General features: G+C 43.8%; 1 protein-coding gene across 2 annotated transcripts in view; it reads left to right on the top strand.

The window, feature by feature from the left end:
• Nucleotides 1-21,861, top strand: part of ephb6 (eph receptor B6) — a gene marked incomplete at its 5' end in the record, with an annotated part of 76,526 nt that overhangs the window by 8,250 nt on the left and 46,415 nt on the right. For both annotated transcript variants that reach the window (XM_080768118.1, XM_080768117.1), the window contains one exon: nucleotides 9,931-9,995. In XM_080768118.1, the coding sequence (XP_080624244.1) occupies nucleotides 9,931-9,995 (65 nt within the window). The remainder of the gene's footprint in view (nucleotides 1-9,930; nucleotides 9,996-21,861) is intronic.

The following is a 21,861-nucleotide window of genomic DNA, read 5'->3' as shown; positions in this document are numbered from 1 at the left end:
AAAAATACCCCCTTGTGAAGTGATCCCCAGGAACGCGCCCTACTGTACCCTCTACTGTACTGTACTGTACTAGTGTCACTGTACTGGCACACACGAAATCATCATATATACAGTTAATAATGTGCGTGTGTGTTAGGTTGTGCACAGGTGGTGAAAAACAACCACGCTGTTTTCATGCTCATACCCAGCCAGCCAGCCAGGCAGTGGCTTGCACCACTCAAAAAAGTTTATTTATAGCATTTTCTTTTCTTCTCTTTTTTTAGCATATATTCTTTTATTAGGCATTTCTGCCTTTTCATTATTTTAAAGGGGGAAAAAAACCTTATATTGCTATTTTAATGTGCCTCATCATTATTTTTAAGGGGAAATAAATGCACCTATGCGCTCACACGGGGCACATGCAGGAAAGAGGAGAGGAGAGTGTCTCCTGGGAGGGGAGTCATTCACAGTGAATGCGTCGTGTCTCAGAAAAATAGCCTACAAAAGTTTACAATAAGTCTACATGAGGATTTAAGGATATTATGCTTATATTATTAGAAGAAGGGCTTCTATCTACAGTCATGGATTGGACATGGGAGTATTTTGTTGGTACTTTTCTGACGGAATGAATGTCCTGCTGCGGGTTGTTTTTGCTCTCACTCTCCCTCTTAATTAGCACTCAAACAGCGAGTGCAGATGCAGAATCAGATCTGAACAAACTTACAACGACCGTGCTTAGAAGCCTGTTGGCGCGAGGTTACTCCGCTGTGTGTGTCTCTGTGTATGACGATCAATAATTATTCCAAGAACGACGTTTAAAGACGAGTGCTGGATTCTCCTCATCATGCCGTCTCTCTCTCTGTGTGTGTGTGTGTGTGTGTGTGTAGGGGGTGGGCCGACAGAGTGCTACACTTCTGTGACCGAAAGAGTGCTAGACTTCTTAGTAGGACGGTGTGTGACCGATAGAGTGCTAGACTTCTAAGTAGGCCAGTGTGTGACCGAGAAATACATTCTTCGCAGCTGTAATAAATTAATTAATGCAAACCGAAATAGCGCGGTTCATTAGAGCGCATTGAACCGTGTATGTGGAACCGAACGGTTCGGTTTTCGGTTGAAAACCGTTGCACCCCTAGTGTGTGTGTGTGAGAGAGAGAGAGAGAGAGAGAGAGAGAGAGAGAGAGAGATGGATGGATGAGGGAGGCAGAGTGGGTCACAAAGGGCAATCACTGCAGCTGTGAAGGGGACAGACTAATGCAGGTCACCTCTATGCCAGAGCACCCGGCTGGCTCACCACCACATTGGAACAGAGACAACAGTGAATGAGTGAATGATGGGCTCACAGAGATGGATTGACATTTTGTTCAGACTGCGCAGGCAAATATGATTTGTTTCTCAAATGGGATCTTTAGGACTGACTGTGTCCACACACAGCCGTGCTGCCATTTGCAAATGATCAGATCAGATGTGTGTATTCATAGTGTTGACATACAGTATCTGCCTTGGTTGCTGTGGTGATATAACGACATCTGTGACTGTGTCGTGAGCAATGCTGGTGTTGCTTGCAGAAAATAGCTGATATATTTTCTGCTAGACACTGTCATTGACACGAAGCCTAAATCAGGCTTCAGTGTCGAGTGTCCAGACTGAGATGCATGTTTAGAGATCAGATTTGAATTGCATTTCAATGAACCACAGGGTTAATGCGGTTCAAAAACCCATTTTGTTTTTGTTCTCTTTGCTTTGTTTTTAAAGACAATCTGATTCCAATCTGGATAGGGCAAAATTGGCCAATTTGCGCTGCCAGTGTAAACGTATAGCGATGATAGACACGCTCCCCGTGTGCATAAATGCATTAACACCTCCATTTTACACCGTAGCTTAAAATATGTGAATATCTGGATAACAATAACAAGCGATCCCATCTCGCCCTTGTGTTCAAATATTCCTTTAACCGTGAACTGATCACCTCCAGATAATGGTCTGGCAGATCATTCTGATTTCTTTCAACATCTTGCTCCCATCCAGTACAGAAAGAAAGAGAGCCAAAACCAACATTGAAATATACTATTTTCGCTACTTTTGTCAACTATAATAATGTCATGCCCAGCATACAGTAGGGACGGCTAGATTGAAAGTTGTTAAGTCTGTGGATTTTTACGAGAGCTTATGACTAAATAATAGCTACACTACAGCAGGGATACTCAAATAGATTTACCTGTGGGCCACATTACAAAAATGGCAAGGGGCCAGGGGCCAGTAGATAAAATTACAACATTAATGATACTTGATAACGTCTCTCTTTCAATTGCTTTATTTTCGCAAAATGTATCAAAGTACAATGTGCATGCACACAATATGTAAATAAATAAATGTGTTACATTTTCTTGCATAAACACAAAGAGCTGTTTCCATAACTTCACAAATTATTGCACATAACATGAGTAGCTGTTATAATAACATAATAACATAACATGAGTAGCTCTTTGCCTGCCTGCCTGCCTGCCTGCCTGTCTGTCTGTCCATGAGTAGTTATTTGTCTGTCTGTCAATGAGTAGCTGTCTTACTGTCTGCCTGTCTATGAGTAGCTGTCTGCCTGCCTGTCTATGAGTAGCTGTCTGTCTGCCTGCCTGCCTGTCCAATTGTCCATGAGTAGCTGTCTGTCTGCCTGTCTGAGTAGCTGTCTGCCTGCCTGCCTAATTGTCCATGAGTAGCTGTCTGTCTGCCTGTCTATGAGTAGCTGTCTGCCTGCCTGCCTGCCTAATTGTCCATGAGTAGCTGTCTGTCTGCCTGTCTATGAGTAGCTGTCTGCCTTCCTGCCTGTCCAATTGTCCATGAGTAGCTGTCTGTCTGTCTATGAGTAGCTGTCTGCCTGCCTGCCCAATTGTCTATGAGTAGCTGTCTGTCTGTCTATGTCTCTATGAGTAGCTGTCTGCCTTCCTGCCTGTCCAATTGTCCATGAGTAGCTGTCTGTCTGTCTATGAGTAGCTGTCTGCCTTCCTGCCTGTCCAATTGTCCATGAGTAGCTGTCTGCCTGCCTGTCCAATTCTCCATGAGTAGCTGTCTGTCTGCCTGTCTATGAGTAGCTGTCTGACTGCCTGCCTGTCCAATTCTCCATGAGTAGCTGTCTGTCTGTCTGCCTGTCTATGAGTAGCTGTCTGCCTGCCTGCCAGCCAGCAAGTTGGTTAACAGAAAATAAATTGTTATGGCTGAGTAAAATAAAATACAATAAACACAATTTGCCTGAAAATAGATTACCCAGCTATGACCTTTTTCATGAAAAAAAATGAGTAGTGATATGGCTGACTGAGTAAAATAAAACAATCTACCTGAAAATAGATAGCTATAAGTGAAGAGCAATTTCCGCAATTACCATTTCCGCAATTTCCTCAATTTCCATTTCCGCAATTTCCGCAATTACCATTTCCGCAATTTCCATTTCCTCAATTTCCGCAATTTCCATTTCCATTTCCAACTATTAATGGCAGCTGGGTTTCATCATTCAAATAAAATAGAATTCTGTCCGTTTAGCTATAAAATTATGTCAGGGAATAGGGATACACAGTATATGTCTTTCATTTGCATTGCATCTCCCCCCCCCCCCCCCCCAAGCTTTTATTTTCGTTCGAGTAATAGTACAACTCTAATAGTATTACTTATAATAATGTAATTAAAGATAACTTCATTCAGATTTATTTATTTTTATTTCATTTTCCAGATTTTTTTTTCTTCTTTTTTTTAGATTTTCATTGGTGGGCCAGTCATAATGGTCCCGCGGGCCTGAAAAGTAGTGCTTTTAGTTTAGACATACAAGGCTTCCAACGGACAATATTATACAGTAGGCCTATAGTTGCTTATATCATCTTTTTACATCTTTCTCGCCAAGAGGATACAGTCCAAATAAAAAGAGAGAGTTAGAATAAAGAATAAAGTTTTGAAAGATTCCCATGTACTGTACAGTATGTGCATTCAATTGTACCCATTATGCATCTTCCAGTTCCACCCCGCCATGATAATCTACTATCTATTTTTGTCTTTGTCACTCGCTCCATCTCTCCTCTCTCTCTCTCTTCAAGCCCTTGCTCTCTGGTGTGACATACCTTTCTTCGCCAAACAAACAGTAGAGCCAGCGGTAACCGGCATCAATAATGGAACAGCGTGTACCTCCTTATTTAAGGCTGTACAGAGATGTCTGGGTCCTGCTGTCACTTTATTGATGAATAATACAGAGAGAGAGATAGAGAGAGAGGGGCTGACAGGGACAGGGGCTGATGGAGGTACAGTGGAAAGAGAGAATGTATATTGACTAGCGCTTGAGAGTACAGTAGAAATGGAACAAGAATGGAAAGAGAGGAAGAAAGAGAGAAGAGAGAGAGAGTGAAGGAACTAAGCAGAAAGGGGGGAGGCCATGAAAGCACTCAGGCCGCGATCTCAGACTCAGCAGTTTTCCGATCTGCTTGGGGACAAACTTTGAGTGTCCCACTCCCTCTATAGAGCGTCGCAGTCCCTCCCCCTTTCAGAACAACGAGTGGCCCAGGAAATGAATCTCAATGCATTTTCCTCATAGACTTTTCAGAAAGTATTTATTTAAAGACCTTTTAAGCGTCGTACGAAGCCAACTCTTGTCGTGACAAATCATGACGACACAGTACACACAATATTTTGGACCAAACAAATAATTACAAAGAAGAAAAACAACAAAAAAAAAGTGTTGTAACCTTCTTTTCTACTTTCTAATTCTTTGTTTGGCCCGAAAAATTGTGTTTGTTGTCATGATTGGTCACGACAAGAGCTGGCTTTGTCCGCGGCGTAAACGTCTTTAAATAAATACTTTCTGAAAAGTCTATGAGGAAAATGCATTGAGATTCATTTCCTGGGCCACTCGTAGTTCTGAAAGGGGGAGGGACTGCGACGCTCTATACCCTGACTGCCAGATGGACAACACGCAGTGGTGCTGCCTGCACGTTCTGTTCATTGATGGGCTCTCGCCGCTGTTAAGAGTAGACCTATGAGTAAAATGGCCTTTTAGTGAGCAAACTTGGTGATGAGTGTTTAGGCTCCATCGGTTCAACCGCCCGTCGCCGGATTCGGACCGCCGGTCGACGGACGGGACCTATCGGACATAGTCCATTTAGCTCTGTCTCAAAATGCCAGGTTGGAAGTGGATAAATAAATAAAAACTACAAACGTATGCCGCAGCCCTATCTTATCGATAACCATCGACTCCTCCAAAACCCCATAAGACTTGGTTGCGTTTGAATTTCATATATCGAACTATATTCCTGTAAAGGTGTGTGTCACATGGCACTCTGCCATGCTTGCCCTCCTCCATTATTCAGTGTTGTAATGTCACGCAACGAGACATTCATGGACGTCTCTCCGAGGAGAGCGCGGCTCTCATCAGTCCCTCGCAGAGCACCCAGGGGCCATGTAGTGGCCTGCGACTTCCAGGTCCCCCGGACATGGTAAATATTAATGGCAAGGGAAGGTTTTTGAAAGAAAAAAAAAATCATTTATGTATGACTGTGCCCCAAAAGGTTAATTGAATTTAAGATGACATACTATCCAGCATACATACATACAGTACGTACATACATACATGTGTGTGCATGCGTGCGTGCGTGCATGTGCACGTGTGTGCGTGCCTGCATGCGCGCATGTAATTATTAATAGGGCTGCTCTTAATGAGGTCAGAATACATCATACATAGGTTGTCTGACGGACGTGCATGTACTAATGTAGAACAGTAGATGAATGTGCGCAATAATTGCTTTGGAATTATCAGAGTTAGTGGGGGAGGGGGAGCAGAGGAGGAGGGAGAGAGATACGGCCAGGGGGGACAAAAAAGAAAGAAACGGTAATAGAAGAAATGGAGAAAATTCTGTGTCAAATTGTTTTGAAAACTTTCATTTGGCCCGTTTTGCACCTCCCCACAAAGCTTTAGTTTGGTTGCAGTGTATGATAATGACTTGATAGAAAACACAGCATGCTTAATCTTAAAACCACTCATGAACCATGAGTGGTTACCATGGCTATTATTCACCGAAGCCAAATGGACCGGTAAGGGCACATTTTGACACTCTCGCGGTTGAATTAACACAGGATATTTCTGTCATGTGTACATTTCAGATTCCTTTGACATTTCAGACATGTACCACCTACAGTACACCTACTGTACACCACATGTCCCTTGGTGTGATTTTAGATAATTTAAAAAAGGTAATCCATGCTTACAATTAACCGTATTAAAAATGTATAACCTCTATGCATGTCTATAATGGTTGGATCTATGCTCCCTTTAGCATGGGAAATGTGTGATTCACCATGCCCACAGGAAATCAAAAGATGGACCGACTGGAAAATGTAATATTATTCAGCTCCACTGGGAAAGGAAAATGTTATATTCACCACTCCACTGGGAAATGTACATACTGGAAAATCTATAGACGTTCCATTTGGCTTCATAATATGCATATAGTATACCTTCCGTGTGTCTTAATCTTTGCATGTTCTTCTTCAGTCCCTTGGACTCTATGGGGGTTCATCATTTTCATTGTTATATCAGATCGATGACTCCGTGTCTGCCAAGCCATCCAAACATGATACGCTACTACAGGCTTTACCCTGAGCTGCTCACACTGAGAGCACCTGCTGTGTGCTGTGTGTGCGTGTGTGCGTGTGTGTGTGCGAGAGCGAGCGAGCGAGACTTCCGGCAACTAGTAGGAGTGATACTACTCAACATGTTCCATATTTCTGTGCCGGAGAGGAACACATGAGGTGGAGGAGAGGAACACAGTGAGGTGGATGAGGAGGTGCATGATATAATGACAGAGGCATGTGAGAAGAGGAGAGATGGTTAGGCGTGGGCGTGGGTGGGGGTGGGTGGGGGACATGTTGCTCAGAAAAGGCAGGATGGGAAGATGAAGGATTGAAAGACAGCTTTGTGGGGGGTTTCCATCTGTGAACATAATCCTAAAAAGAAATCTGTTCACGACCGAGCCGGAGGGAGGGAGTGATGGATGGACAGACAGATAGATGGATGGATGGAGGGATGGATGGATGGAGGGATGGAGGGATAGATGGATGGATGGAGGGATGGAGGGATGAAGGGATAGATGGATGGATGGAGGGATGAAGGAGAGAGAAGGAGGAGGACAGACAGAGGGTTGTGACGTTGGTGGATTTGATGTGATAAGCCACAAATAATATCGGATTCCTGCTTTTACAAACAAGATTTGTAGAGATTAATTACAGTGTGTGCGCATGTGCGTGCGAGCGTGCGTGCGTGCGTGTAGAGAACAAGATTGCATAGACAAGACTATAACAGTTGGATTGAAAAGAGAGAGAGAGGACGCACAGTAACAGAGAGGGCAGTGAGGGCGAGAGAGAGAGAACAGAGGGAAGAGACGATCATGAGAAGCAGATATAATAGAGATGCAGACAGAGAGCGCAGACAGCACTTGACAGAGAGAAAGAGAGAGACAAGCAGAGATGGAGAAATGAGAGATCTTGAATAGGTCATAGGTCGACGGCACCACGGCACCTTTTCATATCCCATCATGTCTCATGGTGATTATTTGTGTGGAATTGTCTCTCACACACTGTCAGGAGGAATAGAGCGTGCACGCACTGCACGCACGCACGCAAAGACACACTCATCATGTATGCACACGTGGAGGATGATCGTCTGAGATTAAATTGAAATGAACACATGAAAGTTGTATGGAAAACTCGTAGAAATTATTCATTTGTGTAAACATTGGATGGATTCCGCTTCATCGCTGTAATAGGGCCCTCAGCCTTCTGCACTTTGTGCGTGTGTGAACTGGTGTGTAACTGTGTATGTATGTGTGTGTGTGTGTGTGTGTGTGTGTGTGTGTGTGTGTGTGTGTGTGTGTGTGTGCAAACTGTGCACGTGTAGCCTACACACTGGCATACTGCAAGATTTGTATGTGCATGCACGCAAGCGCACATGCACACACACACACACACACACACACACACACGTTTGGGTATTGTAGTATGTTTAAATGTATGATCATTCTGAGCCGGAGCATATGGTTACGTGAGCGTGTGCCTCATGGGCTCGTGCACGCCATGCGCGCTAAACCACCGTACTAACTAGGTTAGCTGATTAGCATTCCGCTTGATGGAACGAGACATGAACTCCCATCTGTGAGACTGTGTGACTCATGTAGAAAACCATGCTCTCCGTCTCTGGTGTGTGTGTGTATAACTGTGTGCGTGTGTGCATGTGTGCGTATGTGCGCGCGTGCTCCATATCCATCGCTTCCTGTCAAAGTACGGCAAACATTCATCCGCCCTATTGGACAGCGTTCAATCACCATCTCCTTGAGACGGTGCTTGGCGCAGAGTGCGCTGTGTGCAGACTGAGGGATGACGGCCCACCAGTGTTTTCTGAATGCTAATGGAGATTTGGAGAGCTGACGGCTTTGTGTGGGAAGATGCCATGTGTCAGTTATACTTCACACACTGTCAGCTAGCTCCAAGGCGTTTTGAAGCACCTTGCTGCATCTAAATCCGACTGGAAAAATAATATAGCTCATAGAAACGGAAGATGATGTGGGTTTGATATTTTGTAAAAAAGACCACGTCGTAAGTATGCGTGTTATACTGTAGCTTACTTCGTGATAAGAACAAACATAGAACTTGCCAATTTAAGCCCAAAATAGTCACGTGGTTAACGTAAGTATTTTATTGTATTGTTAAGCCATTCTGGGCGGGAACCCCTTTTGGTGTTTTAACTAAGCATTATGTTATACTTTTAGCTATTTTTTAAACATCGTGAAAATGCGGCACAACTCTTTGAATATATATTCTTTCAGAAGACTTTTTTTTTTATTTCGACGTCAGGCCTAACGTAAATATCAAACATATCAGACAGTCTTGTTTTTTCTCAAAAGGAAATGCATGTATTTAATTCAGTCAGACCGGAGCCAGGGATAAAACACAGAATGACCAGAGGGGGATCCCGGATCCTCCACAGCAAATCCAATCCAATCCCCCACCCAATAATGGTCATCCTGTTCTTTTCCTTATAACAACATTCACTGTAAAATGATTGACAATAAGGGTCTTCCAATAGGTGCTGTAGGATAAATGAGCAGAGTCTTTCAGTAAATCCAAAATAAATTAGGTCACATTTGATCACAATTCACTGAGTGGAAAAGTGGTATTGCATGTACAGTACAATATAATATACTGTAAGTGATAAGTGATAAGTTCACTTCTACTGTGAAGGTAAAATTGGAGGGCTAGCTTCTAAAGACAAAATGTACACTAACTTAATTAGATTTAGATTTTGTTCAGAGAGCGACACAGTCATGCAACAAAGTGAGCTATAATATGGAAAACTGGCTTCTAGCAGTGGAGGAGTAGCTTCGAAAGGAAATAAGTGTACTTCATACAACTGTGTTGCAAAGAAAAATCTGCTGTGTTCAGCGAGCGTATAGAAGAACGATTGTATTAGACAGCTCCCATGTGGGAATGCGTAAATCCCTGTGTGTGTGTGTGTGTGTGTGTGTGTGTGTGTGTGTGTGTGTGTGTGTGTGTGTGTGTGTGTGTGCGCGTGCGTGTGTGCGTATGCGTGTGTGCGAGCGTGCGTGTGTATGTGTTAAAGAAGAGCATCTATATTCAGAGTTTTCCCTGGATGAGTAAAGGTTAAGACAATGTCTTAAATAATTTCTTCGCTGTTACTGTAATAGCACAGTAAATGTTCAACTGGAATTTATGTAACCACTTGTCTTCTTAAGCCCCGTATATCCTTTGTTCTACGGAGAATAGTGGAACATAGCATGTCATCACAGCAGGTCAAATTGTTGCATCACAACAATGTTTTGGGACGCAAAACATTGTCGAGCTTATAGAGATTTGCCATTTTTGAAAATTAAAAAAAAAAGTTTAAATTCTCTCTCTGTCTCTCGTCTCTCCTAGTGATGTTGCTGGACACAACAGAGTCTACCTCAGAGTTGGGCTGGACAGTCTATCCAGACACCGGGGTAAGTGTTGTTGGTCCTGGAGGACAGCGATATGGACAGCTGAGCCACAAAGCTCCTCTCTCTAAGCTGCTTTTCATCACCTTGAGTTGTAGAAAACAATGTGTTTTGTAATTGGGCGGCTTGCCTGGTTTTACATGAGTGCGTGCATGTCGTGTGTGTGTGTGCGTGCATGTGTGTGTGTGTGCGCGTGTTGCGTGTGTGTGTGTGCCTTCGTGTGTGTGTGTGTGTGTTGCGTGTGCGCGCGTCCGTGTGTGCATGTGTGGGCTTGTGCATGCGTGCATGCGTGGGCTTGTGTGAGTGTGTGTGCGCACGCGTGCTCGTGCATGTGTGTGCCACTGCGTAACAGGAGTGCAAGGGGAGCCATGTGATAATGTGTTTGTGTCTGTTTATATTCATGGTTACGCTTACGTTTAATAAAGGGATCCCAATTAGAGGCACATGAATGTGCCTCTAGTCCTCCTGAACACAACGTCTGTGTGTGTGTGCATTGTTGCGTGTGTGGTGCTAGCGTGACTGGACCGGGGTCAAACGCTGGGTCAGTTAAAAGCTATCGGTGTGTGAAGTGATAAGATGTGATCCCGGCTCCTACATCATTAGGTTACATATAGACTCCCAGCCTCATTGAATTAACCTCTTAAGCTCCCATACACGTTGTTGACAATGGCAATGTCACATTGGGAATGGGTTGTGTTGTGAGCTTGTAGACGGGCGGGGGGGTATTTTGGCCTAATGTTTTTGCCCCAGAATAGACCGACGCTATCTAGGGTTCGTCAGTGGTGGGAAAAAGTACTCACTTTTTTTTTTTACTTAAGTAAAGGTATCAAGTAAAAGTCTGTACTTGAGGAAAAATACAAAAGTATTGGCATTGGCAAGTTTTCAAGTGTGTAATAATCTTTTGAAAATAGCAAATCTACAAGCTCACAATTTTGCGTCGCATCGCAACACATTGTGAGCTTGAAAATGACATCGAATGTTGCCCAACAGGCGCTCCCAGCCTGTGGAGCCGCAGCGGTGCGCTCGGTTATGATATCAATAACATTCCGTCCTGTGATTAATCTCCGTCCTGAGTGTTACTATTTGAAAGGACGGAGACCTCCGTTTATGCCGCTCAGTCAGGGTGTTAATGTATGTTTTGTAACAATAATCAAAGTATTTAGCAACTAAAGTTTTCAAATAAATGTAGCAGTAAAAGTACAATCCGCTCTACCGGCCACTCTACCCCTGAACCACTGTCACTGCCGCACTAAGTCTTCTTTTCCTTTGGGCTTTTCCCTTCAGGGGTCGCCACAGCGAATCATCTGCCTCCATCTCACCCTGTCCTCTGCCTCCTCTTCTCTCACACACCAACTAACTTCATGTCCTCTTTCACTACATCCATACTGTACATCTTCTCTTTGGTCTTCCTCTATTGGTAGTTTCCAACCTCAACATCCTTCTAACGATAATACTCACTATCCCTCATCTGTACGCATGTCCAAACCAGCTCAGTCTGGCCTTTTTGGCTTTATCTCCAAAACATCTGACATGCGCTGTGTCCCTCTGATGTACTCGTTCCTGATCCTATCCATCCTCGTTACTCCCAGAGAGAACCTCAACATTTTAGTCTCTGCTACCTCCAGCTCTGCTTCCTGTCTTTTCCTCAGTGCGACTGTCTCGTCTAAACCATACGACATAGCTGGTCTCGCCACCGTCTTGTACATCTTTTCATTCATGCTGATACTTTCCTATCACACTTGACACTTTTCTACATCCATACCTAATTTCCAGCCACTGCTGCCCTAAGTAAATGTACTTTGTTACTTTCCACCGGTGGTTAAACATCCTTGGAGTAATGAGACAAATCATGTTAGACAGAGTACAGTTCACTAGACTAAAGTATGTCACACAATAATATTTTCTTTCATTTCACAGATTCTGGCGTGTCTGCAAGTGTTTAGAGTTAGACATTCACATTTAAATTCAGATCAACTTTATTATCCCGCACGGGGGAAATTCATGTGGTCCCGCACTCCAGACATAAAAACACCATAAATCCACTGTGAAAACAACAGAATACACCACATCATCATAATAAAACATTGAGGCAGTACATTTAAATAAAAAAAACATTTTGATAGTTTGCTAATATAAAAGTGCATGCAAAAGACCTGAATTTTAAACCTGGATGTTATACTGGCTGATGGTTTGTGGAAGGGGGTCATACCTATGTTCCCTCAGCCCTATGTTCCCTCAGCCCTATGTTCCCTCAGAAGGAGCATTGGTCCGAGGTGCGCTGGGGGTCGGGAGAGCGTGGGTGATTAGGTTTAGGTGTCTGCCCCGGGGGAGGTTAGGGTTAGGGTGAGGGTTTGAGGTAGGTTGTCGATCGGACCGTCGGCATATTGACGCGGACCCGAGGGAACATAGGGCTGAGGGAACATAGGTACGGTCCCTGTGGAAGAGTTCTTGTATCTACAGCAGTGATGGAAAAGTACTCTAATGTTTTGTGGGATCGTGAAATTAAAAATTATTTTTTTTAGCTCAATTGCACCCAAAAAAAAACCCTGAACTTTTAACATTCAGTTTCAGATGCGTTTTCTGGTTCAAACAAGTGCTCTGATCCCATAATATAACAATTTGCCAGCAGATGTCACAAAAGGCTTCAGAACACACAGAGAAAACCCCAGACCACAGAAAATCCACTGAATGTTCAGGTTCAGGTTGAGTGGGTGTAATTGAGGTCGTATACAACCTAAAAGAAAAACCTAAATGAAAATGGATGTCATGGAACCTTTAAGTAAAAGTATCAATACTGCAATGTAGAAATACTCTATTTCTATTACTATTGAAAATGTATTTTAGTAAAAGTACAAAAGTATTGGCATCAAAATGTGCTTAAAGTACCAAGAGAAAAAGTACTCATGCAGAATGTCAAATTCCAAGCTTTCAAAGTTTTGAAAATAGCCAATCTACAAGCTCTTAAATGTAGGGGAGTAAAAGTACAATATTTGGATCCGAGATGTATAGTAGAGTAGAAGTAAAAGTACAGTTACTTTCCACCACTGGTATAGGAGAGAGAGACACTTTAAAGCTGAGAGGGAGATAATGCTCATTCAGACTTCCATGTCATCAAAAAAAGAAGCTGAATCATGATGTGCATTTGCTCGAGTTGTATAGTCATGTATTTGCATGTATGGGAGGTCTGATGCATTTGCATGGATTTCTCGCCTGGTAGTTCTGTTTTTTGGGAGGGGGGGGGGGGGGCGGTATGAGAAGAGCTTCTGAGATACAGATATGTTTATTTGACCCTCTGGGCAGAACACAGCAAAACAGAACAGACAGACAGGGAGACACGCAGAGAGAGAGAGAGAGAGAGCAGGGAGAGTGGGCGAGAGAGAGAAAGGGAACGAGGGAAGGAGCGAGAGGGCGACAGAGACGCAGGGAGAGAGAGAGAGAGAGAGCGTTGTCGTTTAACCCTCTCCACGGTGTTCTATTTGTATCCCGTCTTCAATTTTGCTCGAGGGCCCGTGGATATTCTTTGTGTGTTTTTCACATTTGCTGGAAACAGTACCTTACAGTACACCAACCCCCACAACCCCCTCCTAATCACTTTTTATTAGTGATGCACCGAATATTAAGCCGCAGAAAATATTCGGCATTTTTGGCCTATTCGGTTTCGGCCCGAATAGGCAGAAAATACATCACCAAATATATAGTGTATGCAATTAATTCGGTTTCAGCCAAGAATTTCCCTTTCGGTGCATCCCTACTAAAGACCCTTTGGTTGTACTGTTTCTTTCAGGTGACAGGTACAACCAAACTTTCTTAAAACTTTCTTTCTTTTCCTGCGTTGATCTCCTTACATCACCCCCCCCCACCACCCCCTTTCCCTTTCTTTGTTTTTCTTGGAATAAAAATGACATGATGGGAACTGCACAAAAATACATTTCACCCACTTTTGTTACCTGTGGTTTGATAATAAATTCTGATTCTGAAAATATCTTCCCAAACATTTTCAAAAATTGCTGATCTCTCTCTCACGTTTGAAAGAATAAAATAGGGCGTAAATGATTAAAACCAAGAAAAGACACCATGCCATATCACAATATTTCGATATATGATCAGGATGGGCCCTATCTCGTCTCTCAGCCTATTTGTTCCTCGCCGTTCGCTGCCTCCATTCCTTCCTCGTTTCTCTCCTCTTTGCCCTTCGCTGTCCCACCGACAACTGCCCCTCCTTTTGTTCCCCAACCCTCCCTCCCTCCCTCCCAACCCGCCCTCCCAAACCTCCCTCCCTTCCTCCCAACCCGCCCTCCCAACCCTCCCTCCCTCCCTCCCTCCCAACCCTCCCTCCCTCCCTCCCTCCCCTACAGTGTCTAAGGAGGAGCACTGACCCCCTTGCTCGGCTGCTCCTCGCTGTCATCCCTTATCTCTCCCCACTCCTCTCTACAGCTCTCTTATCATGCGTGGGTGCGTGCCGTGCGCTTGTGTCCGTCCTGTGCGTTTCTATCTGGAAAAAGTGCACAGCATATGTCCGCGTGTGTGTGTGTGTGTGTGCGCGTGTGTCAGTGTGTGTATTATGTGCTTGTTCATGTGATGTGTGAGGTTTTTCCTCAGTGCCCAGTGTTTTCTGCATGTGTGTGTGTGTGTGTGTGTGTGTGTGTGTGTGTGTGTGTGTGTCTTTGACTGGGGCCAGATTCCTGCTTCTCCCCTGTGTGTGTGTGCAGTGCATGTGCGTGCAGTGCGTGCGCCTGCGTGCAGTCAGTGTGTGTGTGTGTGTGTGTGTGTGTGTGTGTGTGTGTGTGTGTGTGTGTGTGTGTGTGTGTGTGTGTGTGTGTGTGCGTGTGTGTGTGTGCGTGTCCTTGGCTGGGGCCAGATTCCTGCTTCTCCCCTTGTCCTCTGTCGCTGCACAGAGATTGCGTGGGTCTCTGGGATTTCGCTTCAAATTTAATTACCAACTTGAGTCCTCTCTCACTTCTCTCACCGTCTCTCTCTCTCGCTCTCTACCCCCTTCCACAACCTTCCATCAGCCCAATTCCTCCCCCAATATATATATCTACCTTTCATCTTTACACTCACGAGGGAGAGAGAGAGAATAACATAGTCTGCAGAAATCAGATGAAATCTTGTTATTTTCTCGTGAAGGCACAGAAGCATAGCGCCCGCATTGTTGTCACACAGTGAGGCCTGTCATCGCGCACACTCCTGGAAGTCCCTCGTCACTAGACTCACTACATTGAGCAGGCTTTTACTGAAATCACACTCTCTCTCTGTAGCTCTATATGTTTCTCTCTCTTTGTGTCCATTGATACATTTTCAAAGCTCTTTCTCAATCCAGTCCATTCATTCATCATTGTCAATTTACATTTTACAAAGGCTATACCGATCACAATTTTCTTCCTCCCGATCCCATTTTGAGTATCTTCCGATATCGGTTTTTATATTAACGCGTATGCCATAACAATAGTACAATATTCAAAATCACAGAAAATCTAAATAACCAGTCTAATATCATGATATGGGTATAATATTGATACTAGGGACAACCCCTAATTAAGGCATTTAGCATTTGCTCATATCCAGAGAAACTCAGTTGTCAATTGATTTTGGCAAATTTCTCCGTATGAATTAATGTCCTCAAAAGATATACCATATAGTTTCCGTTTCATGTTTTCAAACTACAAATCTGCATTACAGGGGGGCGTGGTTATGGCTCTGAGCTAGGTGCACGTCTTTTCGTTGAGCTCCTGGTATAAAGTGCTTCAATTCCTGTAAACTATCCTTTTATAAACAAACCAACCCGATTTCCGACGGCTGAAGCGTAAGCAGTACTATTGTACAAATCTGCATTACATCATTTTGCCAAACATTACAAACAAAACTCTGAATACATTTCAAATTTCATCTGGAGTTTGCCATGACATCACCGTCACATGAGTGCTCAATTTCAAGCATACTGATGTCAGGAGGAAGCAGACAACACAGCTAACACAGCATGCTAATTGTTAACTCAATGATCAGTGAACTGAACTTCATTATGTATCACCCGATGCCCACGTTCTCATTGCATTAAAAGGAATCACCTGACGTTCATTTGTTTCATTGAAAGCAATGGAGCCTGAGAAAAGGATGTAGCAACTTAAGTACTAGTACTGACATCATGGAGAGTAGAGTGGAACTGGCGTGCATGTGCGTCGCTGCACAGCATGAAGGAAGTGTGGACGAAGCTCAAAAGGTCACCGTTCGTTTATAATAATAATAATAATAATAATGAATATAGCGCTTTTCTATGCACTATGCCTATACTCAAAGCGCGTACAATGGTTCATTCATTCCTATTTACTTTCAGTCAGGCCGACTCTACAGCTTTATAGAGATGTATGCGACGACCCACCGAGTTAGACGGCGGCTACATAACCCACGCTTAGCCTGTTGATGTATCGTGGCAGGACCATGTGGGACACATTGACCTTTACCAGGGCACTGTCTGAGAGTAACAGACGACCTCAAGGCGTGTCGTCTGAGGCTCGCTGCATGGCCACCGTGTCGCCATGGGTTTGCCACCTGCCCCGACTACACTGCAGAACGAAGCCCAGGAGTGGCTCTCTGCCTCAAGGGGGAGAAGAAGGCTGACCTAGTGTATGGAGAGCAGCTCACGAGGGACACCGTGCAGCCTCACAAGCGCCTGCAGAGGAGCCGCTACTTCTGCATGGTGGAGATAGAAGAAGAAAGTCTGTCCGCCCATGCCGACATGAATGCAGACATGGGAGAGGAATGGGAGGTGGAGGACGTGGAGGAGGCCTGTGGCGATACACTGTAGACTGTAGACACTGACGCATGCCCAGCGGTTGGATCCAGCACTCACAGCGTGTCTTCCCCTCAGTGCATGACCACCAGAAGAACCATATTGTGATGTGGACAAAATGCTCTGGCCTTGACTAGACAACTAGTAAACAACATGTTTGTGATATAACATGATACAGGAGATACATAACGATGCGAAGCCTGCGGAGCTAGTTCAGGAAGGCAACTCGTGAGCGCGCCTACCTGATCAGGTGTCTAGTCTCATGCACTCTTTACCTGATCAGAGCGTTTTGCTCATGACGTTTTTGCAAATCACACCGCCTCCCCAGCATCCACCTGTATCCAGGCTCTGTTGCATGGGGGTCTTATTCATTATTCCATGTAATTCTACTTGGCTTATAATTGAACTAAAATGTTAATGTTACAGGGAATGAACAGGGACAGAGCCCTGACGCCAAACTATGCTTCATATATCTATGCTCAATTATGCTCAATAAATATATATTCTAAATGCACTCTTAAGAGTCGTCTGACTGAAATGTCATTATCAGAATTGACACACTGTAAATAGAAATAAACATGTAAAAATGGTCAAATGGTCATGAGCAGAGATATGTAGATTTTGATGTAAAAGATTTCCTTGTCGTTGTCCCCCATCTTCTTCTTCTTTGCCTTTTTTCCCTATGGAATAACAATACGATGGAAACTATGCGTACATACTGTATAAGACACACACACACACACACACACACGTCAGTGTTTCCTGTCAGTTTTCTATTCTATTCATTTCTCTCTCTTGTCTCTCTCTCTCTCTCTCTGCCATCTGACTCCCAACATAGTGAATCTGAGCCAGAGAAAGAGAGAGGAAAACAGATTTTACTCCATTAAGCCTGATAGAACCAGTCCCTTTTCATCTGTCCACTGATTTTATCATCATTTCAAGTGGACCTGGTGTGACTGCACTCACATAATCTGTGATGTGGGCAAACAACCTCTCGTCCATATCGGTGCCTGTAATAATTATTGTAGGCACAGCAGGCACACACACATGCACACACTCACGCACGCATGCACACATTTACACACTTGTATACACAGCATACATGCATTACACATGCACATTCTAAGCCACACGCTCCGCGCTTGCGCGTAGCGATGGCCTTAGATGACCACGCCAGCGCCCCCATGCTGTTCTTGCCATTGGCCATCTCTAAGCCGCCACACTCCACGTCCACGCGTGCGTGACGTGTAGCGATGACCTTAGATGACCATTTTGGCAGAGTACAAAATGGTCATCCAAGGTCAGAGATGCTCTGGCTGTTTATGCCGCAGGTCCCTCGTATGCGACACACCCATAACCGACCATACAGAGCAGCAGCTATTAGTGAATAGAAGCACATACAGTACACTGCATTAAATAAGAATGCAGTACATTCATGTATCATATTTTCATTAATAAATTGTATGGTAACAGGCTTTTTTGCTAGTAGTGGGCTGTTGGAGTTCGCAGGTATTGAGTAAGGAGTCGATACATCAATAGTTGACAAAGAGCTACGCCTTGCTAACGGTTTAGCCTTCTTTGGTCCATTACTAGTAGCCTGTGCTGTGGACATGACCTACTGTATAGGGTACCTACCATAAAAACGACTAGCTCATTATCTCACAAAGCAGCCTTAAATCTAAGCAATGCCAGGTGGAAAACAGGATGACATTTAAGTTTAATGCTAATGACCTGCAGGTTTGTTGCTTAATGCAGAGAAGGCTCGCCTCACCATCCCAGAGTCTGATGCATCTGTGCAATGTGTCCCTTATAGAAGCAGTATTTCACTAATTTCAGTATACCGTGAAGAATTGTCACAGTCCAGGTCAGACCGACCTGACATGTACTGTTTTTGTCTGCCTTCTTTTCTTCTTTTTACAATAGGAAAGTGAAGCTGGAATAATGTAGCGAGAGGGGGAGTGCTTTTACGCCATTAGGCCTGATAGAACAAGAGTCTTTTCATCTGCCCACTGATCTTATCATTATTCCAATTGAACCTGGTGTGAATGCACTCTCTCATGTGTGTGTGATGAGGCTACACCGACCTGCGCATACACACACACACACACACACACACACACACACACACACACACACACACACACACACACACCGTGTGCGAGTGCTCCCTTATATGGTGTCAGGAGCTGTTGTTGCATAATCAGGATCAGGCCTAAATGCACCAGGCCAATTACACCTTTTCATCCTCACACACGCTGTACTACAGCCCTCCCCAACATGTGGGCCATAACGATATTGCAAACTGAGCCGCAGATAATTAGCAAAACGCAATGATAAAGTTCAATGATAATTTATCGTCAATATTAAAATAGGAATGGACAAAGAAATTCACTATATTTCTTTCTTTCAAATCAATGTACCAATAAATAGGAACTTAAAGTTCTACGCTAACTACGTTAGTTCCATGAATCCCAGGTGGAACACAAGTGATTGTTTGACCATTAGAATGCATTTTCACGCCCCCGTGCCCCGTCAAATAATATGTGATGGCTGCTGGGTCAACAGCCATCACATATATGGCACTATGTCACATTTCAGGGGTATACCCACAACAACGTTGCATGCAAAAATGAAAACATACGGCCTGGGCCGTGGCTCAGTGGTCCAGGCACCTTGGCCAGGAGCCCGAGCCTGGCAGTCTGTCCCTCTATATAAAATAAAGGCAAAAGCCGCAAAAAAAACATTAAAAAAGATAAAAAAGAAAATATACAATAATCTAGCTCCTCCGTCCCGAGCCTTTTCAGCCTAGCATTGATAACTGTAATGATGATGAGCGCATCATCCACACTGATGAACGATGTTTAGTTAAACAGCTTGAGTTATGTGTTGAACGCTATGGTCTGTAAAATTCTGATGGTTTTTTGATTGTCCGTCATAAAGTTCACTAGATGCCCCCCCGAAGAAGAGATCCCAACGATATTGTTCACCACCGTGGTTGGCCTTATACAGTTGTTGCCGTGGACACCACCGCCATCCAGTCGAGTTAGGACAACTTTTAAAATGATATATTTATATTATAATCATCGTTGGTGCGGTCTGTTTAGGTCGGCGCTATTTAGCATGTTGGTCTGCGTACATTGTGGCCGTCAGCTTGTTTTGAATCTCACTCCTCTCATGCCAGCTGGTGGCGTGAAGAATTTGACCGACGGCATTCAAGCGACCGCACGACATTAGCTCCCAAAAACTCAACCACACCAGTCTTTTCCATTACTCAACACTTGCCGCTAATGCATTGTGACTGCCTCTCCGTTGCAGGCAAACAATGGCACGCTTGCAAATGCTGAGGCAGACACACAGCAATATGCAAGTGATACGGCACTGTCTGCTTTTAGAAATGATACGGCTGCTGGTGGCTGTTATGCTATTTGTGTGACATGTTCTTACTGTAGCAACTGTCACGGATCATGAATAATATTCATGCTCTTGACATAATATTAGCATATATCTTGAGTTTCGCAGTCCGACTATTCCCAGTGCTCTTAGTTACAGGGTTGCATTACTTTTCCATCTACAGTATCCTGCATTTGTAGCACAGACATTTCTTTAATGTTATACAGCAGAAGCAACATTTGCATATTAGTCACACAAATTGCTATTTCCTCTCGTCCAACTCTAGCTAATTATAACCTAGCCTAAACCTTGTAGCAGTTCCATGGGGTCAGAGCAGAGGTTCGGCAGTGAGGCAGTGAAAAGTATGATTCCTGAAGGCAAGGTTTTGAGCATTATGAGCGTTGTTTATGCTACAATGTGTTGTGCTTTAACAGGAGACAGTCAAAGGTGTCTACATTGATAATGAATTTATTTACATAGCACATTTCAAGACATAGTCACAAAGTGCTTTACATAACAGGGTAAAAAAACAAAACAACAACAACGTAGTCACAGCTACAAGATATCATTGAATGACAGCAGGCACAACATGAAAGCATACACACAAAAATAGAATAAGGTATGCAAAAGGTAATTAAGAGAAAGCCTTAACGTAAAAGGTGGGTTTTTAAAAGGGATTTACCACCACTAAACCCATAATTGACCGGAGTCCCCCAGATAGCCGATCCAGACCCTCTCTGGCATTTGAAGATTGTGATAGAGTTGTCTCGGCTTGAGAGAGTGAAATGAACTTTCTAAACACAAGAAGCTTTGTATTTTCCGTGTTTCAGCATTTTCTTAATTATTGAGAGGTTTGGATTATGTAATTTGTCATAATTCACTGTTTAATCATCGCCATGTGTTTTTCCAGTAATCCAAAAAATACGACCACACAAATCTGGTCATATCTGATAATGATAACAGAACCATGCTAATGAGTCACTTTTCAGGAAAAAGCCAAAACCTCAAAAGGCATGCTGTGACACCACTGAATGACCTTGTGACTAAATTATGTATTTGTGTGTGTGTGTGTGTGTGTGTGTGTGTGTGTGTGTGTGTGTGTGTGTGTGTGTGTGTGTGTGTGTGTGTGCGTGCGTGCGCGAGCGACTGTGCGTGTGTGCGCGCGTGCGTGTTAATAAGCATGTGCATCCATCCAGTTGTATCTGGTTTGACCATAATGTAACCTTAGCGACTATATTTTACAGATCCAAATAATTGTGTGTTAAGACATTAATTCCTAAATGACATACAGTATCTCAATAAAAAATCTAAAATAAATAGGGCCATGCCCGTTGGGAACGCATGCCCCTCGACAGGAAAGCTGTCAGAAACTTCCCTGAAACACCCGGGACAACATTCCACCAGAGCCATTGAAGGAGAGTTGCACCATTGAGGGGGCACAAAACAACGCTCAAGCGCTGTTCATGCAGCCTTGGCGTGTGACAAGCTGGAGTTTGAAATCCATTGTTTTCAACGAGGGCGGCGCAAATATCAGCAATTGTAGGCATGTGTGCAACATATGACAACTGTTTTCAAGTATTATATAGTGACAGCGAAAAGTCTCTGTAATGTTTATGTTGTACTATGACTAAAAAAAACTATCTAAACTAAAGGGATTTAAGATAATTAAAGCTGGGCTGTTGCCTGAGTCCAGTG

The sequence above is a fragment of the Protomyctophum bolini genome, assembly GCF_963924005.1.
Source record: "Protomyctophum bolini genome assembly, chromosome: 7".
Lineage (NCBI taxonomy): Eukaryota > Metazoa > Chordata > Actinopteri > Myctophiformes > Myctophidae > Protomyctophum > Protomyctophum bolini.
This window is presented reverse-complemented; position numbering and strand designations above follow the sequence as displayed.